The 6,675-nt window shown below is 34.2% G+C and overlaps 1 protein-coding gene across 1 annotated transcript; it reads right to left on the minus strand.

The window, feature by feature from the left end:
• Window positions 1-755: 755 nt before the first annotated feature.
• Window positions 756-6,148, minus strand: LOC107551358 (rho GTPase-activating protein 19-like). Its single transcript, XM_016232934.1, has 9 exons — window positions 6,133-6,148; window positions 5,815-6,024; window positions 5,508-5,734; window positions 5,279-5,365; window positions 4,254-4,319; window positions 4,001-4,177; window positions 3,322-3,420; window positions 2,994-3,090; window positions 756-2,394 (listed from the first exon to the last, which is right to left on the minus strand). The coding sequence occupies exons 1-9, from the start codon at window positions 6,146-6,148 to the stop codon at window positions 2,372-2,374; spliced, it is 1,002 nt and encodes a 333-aa protein (XP_016088420.1). The 3' UTR covers window positions 756-2,371.
• Window positions 6,149-6,675: the final 527 nt, after the last annotated feature.

The raw sequence follows: 6,675 nt of genomic DNA on the forward strand, positions 1-6,675 counted from the left end.
GGACTGAGAAAGAAAATGTTGTGCACTTATTTTGTAACTGCATTTATAGCTAAATGTTTTGGATGGATTTGGAATGTTTCCTTTGTAAATGCCTGGGCATGAAAGTTTACTTTTCTGAAAAAGATGTATTTTTTTATTTTAATAGACAAAGATTACCACCAAATGTGGCCTTTATTGTTAATCTTTGTTTGATTATGGGCAAATACCATATGCATAAACAGAAATGGGCTAAAGGAAAACCCAGCTTTTTGTTATTTCAGATAGATATGAAAAATTATATTGAGTTACTACTTGGGTTGAAAAACAGTAAAGCAAAACGCACTAGGTCTCTTTGTGAAGCTTTTCTGTTATTTATATGATGATCTCATAGTTTTACCTGTATTATTATTTATATAATACTGTATATTTTCTATTTATTTTTTGTAGTTTATATTTGTTCAGTACCTTTATAGTATATGTTGGAAACCAAAAAAAGAAATAAATAAATATTAACTGTGCGGCAGCGCCCTCTAGTGGACAGAACTACCGCACAAACAGCACAAGAGATCACTCCGTACACATAGATGGACAAATTCAGCTGCTAAAAGTTTTAATTAAAACAAAAACAAACAAAATACACAGAAGGGTATATGTTGGAAACCAAAAAAAGAAAGAAATAAATAAATATTAACTGTGCGGCAGCGCCCTCTAGTGGACAGAACTACCGCACAAACAGCACAAGAGATCACTCCGTACACAGATGGACAAATTCAGCTGCTAAAAGTTTTAATTAAAACAAAAACAAACAAAATACACAGAAGGGCTCATTGTACTAGAGCAGGTCAAGTACAAATGCTTCAAATGCTCCAGTTTTAACTACTGTAACAGAAAAGAAAAGGTGGTTTATGTCAAATCAATGATTTTCCCAATGTTACATCCCATCATTTCCAACAGATACCAACCTGCACAACTTCCACATGTCCCATCAACACACACACACTTGCATAAAACCACCCACTTAACAATTACACAATGCAAATCATTAAAAATGATTAATTTATTAAAAATTAAGAAAATTGAGCTCCTCTTTTCTTCAGCACTTCAGGAATCGCAGATTATTGTGAACGTGTATTCCAGTTTGTGAGTTGTAAAGTCCACCATCAGCATGCAATATTAAACTTGAAAGCTTGCATGCTTTATTTACTGGCCTAAATTATGTTTTAAAATAGCTCCAGTTATTTCAACAATTTAACCACCCCTTTTGCAACATTTTAGGCTTAAAATATAGATTTAGATAAGCAACATTTGAGTTTGAGCATTAAAACGGGAGGAAAAAAAACATGAAAAAGCAAACCATCAGTCAAATATAAATCCCATTGTAGTCGAGGGAATGTGCATTTGGCCAGCGCCTGTAACCAAACACATCTGGAAGAGCAATATAAATGATGGACGATGAAAGGAAGTGACGTCACAGTGCTCTCCAGGAGCATAAAACCAGCACGCTTTAATTCCTTTCAGCACATCTTTAATGCCCACTGAAGTTCACACACACACCACATACCCGCTGATCTTATGAACACCTACAAACCAACCACTGCATCCTTCCCGTGATCCTCTCCACCTCACTAGTAACATACAGAAACCTTCGAAACACCTCGCAAAGACCCTTGAAATTAAACCTAAAACAACCTTCAGTAAAGAAACATGGCTGCTTTGTGCACTTCTCAATATGAAAACAAAATGACCGTACACTGAAATTAATTTTTATACAAAAATACATGAACCTTCTTGACTTAGTGGTTAAACTACATGGAAACTTTTGTAAGCTGATGATTTGCACCAGAAAAGCAACATCAGGTAAAAGAAAAAGGCACATTTGTCCTGTTCTAGTCACAAAATACCATATTTCAAATGTTCACAGTGTTATTAAGACAATATCTATATATGTAAACAAATAGCAGTTTATATTCTCACAGAGCTCTAAATGACAGTAATACACTTTTGTGAGTAAATGCTGTCTATCGTTCCCTTAAAATCTGATTACAGCATAAACTGAGTGAATAATGCGAGTTACATATGGTCCAGACATCAGCACACGTTTCCACACACGCAAATATATTTACACATACATACACCGGCAATATGAATGAGCTGAGTGAGTTAATCGTATCATGGGTCAGTTTAAACGGCCAGAGGAACTGACTAGTGGTTTACCCATCAACACCTGACGTAACAGTTTAAAACCATACAGCGAATTAAAAAAAAAAAGAATTCACACATTAAATGAAAATTAGTCTCAACTTTTAGTATGTTAAAACTAAATAAATAAATAATTAAAATATAAACTATCTCCTCTGGTCGTCTAGAGTGAAGTCTTCTATTCGGGCAGAACTCACAATATAGACATATAAGGCACTGGAAAATAAGCAGAGATTTATGCATTGAGCCTTTTTCAACAAGATAATGACTGCATTTATAATAACAAAAGACATCAAGATGATATTTAGAACAAATTCACACATCTGAAACATACAACAAAAATAATACAAAACAAAAAAATTTAACAAGTAAATAAATATCACACTTTTGAAACAAAACAAAAACACAATAAAACCAAAGCAAAAAAACTAAATGCAACAAAATCAAAGAAAAGCAAAAAAAACAAATGAAATTAAATAAAACACAAAAGCAAAACAACTAAATTAAAACGGACTAAAACATTTAAAAACAAATAAAATTAAAACAAAACTTGAAAAACTAAAAAAAAAAGCAAAGCAAAAAAAAATAATTTAATAAAAACTAAAATACAAAAAGCAAATAGAAAACACAACATAAAACAAAACCAAGATGAAAGAAAAACAAAAAAAGGCTAGAATACACTACACGACTTTTGCCCCATTTTCCCCCGATTTACTGAAATCTGTTCAGATTTGAAAAGTCGTGTAGTGTTTTCCAGCCTTGAGTAAATAACTGATGGCACGCATCTGTGTGTGATCAGTAAACTTGCTGCTGACCTGAACCCGGTGCTGAGGGCATTCTGCTCACTGGATCACAGCTGATGTTCTCCTTCCCCCTCCTGTCTGCGGCAGGCTGGCTCCCCAAAACCTTCTTCTGCATTTAAACACGGTAACACTCATTACACACACAGTTTATGCACTTACACATGCACTCTTTCACACACTGAATGCTGCAGTGTTTTTATAGCACAGCCCCTTTAAACTACTTTGCTGCCTCACTTTGTAGCTGCCAGTAGACTGAACTAAAGGACACACAGCTTGGAGAGATGCCACCATCACCTTTGATTACTTATGTGTTATCATCTGAAGCAGATAGGGATCTGACCTTGATAAGCCCACCGAAGGAGCGCGAGCGCGTGTGTTTTTTACTGGTAGGAGTCGTGTTCTCACTCACAGGAGTGCCAGGAGTCGACTGCTTGCCAAGCTGAAATGATTAACAGCGACACAATCATCACAGCAGAAATTAGATTAGAGAAGAACTATAAAATTACACTTTTTTTTTTATAAATGATTCACAAAATAAATAACAAAAATGCACACTAAGAGAATTTTTTTTTTAATTCTATATCTACTGTAGTATGTTAATAATGCTTATCGCAACAGAGTCAACTGCAACTTAAAAATTACACTAATTATAGCTAAAAATGCATCCAGTGTATTATTGTAGTGTCAATAATAATAGTAATAATAATAGCATGATTTAGCTTTTTTTTTTTAAATAAAATAATTATAGTTAAATGAACAGTAATATATTTTTAAAAAGCAAACTCAAGTGGTCTCTTGTAATCAGTATATTAATACAAAATAAAATTGGGTTTAAAAAACCCCACACAATGTAATTATTGTAAACATGAATGGCAACATAATTAAAAAGCCACCTAAAGAGGTCTGTTGCTATTAAAATAATAATAATAAAACAATTTATATTTGTCGTTTTTGAAAAAACAAACAAAAAAGTTTAATAAAACTACATGAACCCATGAAAGGACGCAGTGTGCCGTCACCTGTCGGATGAGTTTTTTCTTCTTGGCGGAGTTTGGCATGTGATGGGTGACGTGTCGATAGAGCTCTCGAAGCGCCTCTTCAGTGTGACTGTCCGAGTCTGACCGCACTCGTGCTGCACTCCTCTTCCACGCCGACATGAACGGAGAACCGCCGACTGACAGCAGCTCCAGATCATCCTGACAGCACACACAAGAGCATGATCACACTCGTGGATAAAGCAGTCAATGAAGAACCAACACGCATGCCACAGACCTTGGAGTGAATCATGCTGGTGTCTGCGAACTGAAGTCTCACATGTTCCCTCAGATACACCGGTGCCTTTGCAAAGGAGAAGAAAACAGACACGGATTTGACTCGACAATCAGGGAGACAAAAGCTCCTAAACTTGCTTTAAATGTTTAAAGAAGATAATGTCATGTGAGTGTTGTTACTGGTAACTAAAACTATTACAAATCATATTTTAAACAAAGCTGAAACAAATCAAAATATAAATATTAGATGAAAAAACCTAAACTTGAAAAACTTGAAATGAAAATTAGAAACGTTTCCTTAGAAACTAACTGAAATATGTTTAAGCTGAAGTAGTAAAATTATTCAAATAAAACATTAAAATGAAAATAAAGCTAAATATGAAAAATATATACAAAAGTACATAAAATTACAAATGTTTCTTTGGCAAGTAATTGAAATAAAAAAAGTTGAAGTACTAAATTCACTAAAACTAAAGCTGAAATAAAAATAAAGCTAAAAATATATATTTTTTTTAACTTATAAAAATGACAAAAGCACATTACAAAATTTGAAATGTTAGGTTAAATGTTAGTAACTGAAATAAAAAAAGTTGAGTTCTAAAATTAAAACTAAACTAAAGCTGAAATAAAATTTTTTAAATATATATATATATATATATATACTGTATATATAAGCACACACACATAAAAAAAACCTTCATAAAAATGAAAAAAGCACATCAAATTAGAAGCGTTTCATTGGGAAGTAATTGAAAATAAAATTATTATATATCAATACTAAATTTACTAAAACACTGAAATAAAAATGTATTAAATATAAATATTTACATAAAAATATATACAAATGACAAAACTACAAAATCAACAAAGGTAAAATTAAAAACTGAAATCAAAGCTTATTCAAAAATATGAATAAATACTATAAAAGCAAACAGATAATACTAAAAGAACACTGTGCCACGTAAATATGATGTTGTTTTCCATCTCATCAGTACGTGCAGATAAAAAGTGTGATGGGAAAAGTACCCGAAAGATCTTCTGTGAGTGTTTGATGAGAAACGCCATGCCGCTGTTCAGTTTCGTCAGGTTCTCCTGAAGGTCAGTGGCATTCATCTGAAGAAAGCAGCACATCACACATGAAACATGGTGCCTGAACCAAAATAAAAATTGAAATTCTAAAACCAAAAAGATCTCAATGATACCAAAATAGCACGTTTAACAATTAAACAGAAAGGAGGAAGAAGGAATGGCGCACGTTGTTGGGCCAGATGACGTGGGGGGCGAACATGAGCGCGAGGTTGTGCGCAGACATCCTGTTCTTGTGCTGTTGTTTGGCGGTGTGGTAGAGCAGGTCCAGCAGCAGCTTGAGCAGGCTTCGGTTAGCGGTGGGCAGCAGCATCAGCAGCAGCTGCAGTGCCTCGATCTGACGCTCTTTATCCGGCAGACTCGTCTTATTGCCGTGATCGTCGAACAGGCTGAGCTCTGTCCAGACGCAGGTGCAGAGTGATTATGAGCGGTCAGTGATGGGCAGGATGGGTGAGGTTTGGACTGATCAGACACACCTGTGATCTTCAGGTGAGCGTGCAGGTGCCGCTGGGTCAGCAGGGGCTCGGGCAGCTCTCCCAGGAAGCTCTTGAGGAGCGTGGCCACATCGTTGGGATGGAAGTCACCGGAGGAGAAGTCGATGTCTGCGCCGCTGTTGAGCTGCTCTCTCAGCGTCTGCTGTCTCAGGCTGTTCCCAGGAACCCGAAACAGACCCTCCACATGCAGATCTGCAGGACAAAAACCAGCTCTTCATAGCTTACTTTGCATACATTCATGTTATTCATTCAAAAAAGGCAAAATATAGTTGATGTTAAAAAAAAATTGTGCACATTTACCCTTATTTGGCAACATTTGGCGAGCAAAATTCAGTCATTTCAACAGAAATCCATGCAATCAGGAAATTTGACGTGATATTAATAATAATCACGATAATGTCAAAAACAACAACAGTGATAAGCATGTTTGTTAATAACACACCCACATTATAAATAATAGGTATGATAAATAATATTAAATCTCACCAATTATAGCACAAATGTATGTAGTGCAGCCTTAATATAATAATAGTAATGATAATGATAACAATAATGGCATGATATATTTTATTTTAAATAATCACAAAAATATAGCAAAAATGTACATAGTGTAGTATTATCATAGTGTTAATAATAATGGCATGATATATATTTCTTTTAAATAATCAAAAAACCTATAGCAAAAAATGTACATAGTGTATTATCATCGTGTTAATAATAATAACAACAATAATAATGGCATATATATATATATATATATATATATATATATATAATTTGTTTTAAATAAACAAAAAAAATCATAGCAAAAATGTACGTAGTGTAAATTTTGCAAGCAAAACC

This window comes from Sinocyclocheilus grahami, unplaced genomic scaffold (genome assembly GCF_001515645.1).
Source record: "Sinocyclocheilus grahami isolate Dianchi unplaced genomic scaffold, SAMN03320097.WGS_v1.1 scaffold422.1, whole genome shotgun sequence".
Lineage (NCBI taxonomy): Eukaryota > Metazoa > Chordata > Actinopteri > Cypriniformes > Cyprinidae > Sinocyclocheilus > Sinocyclocheilus grahami.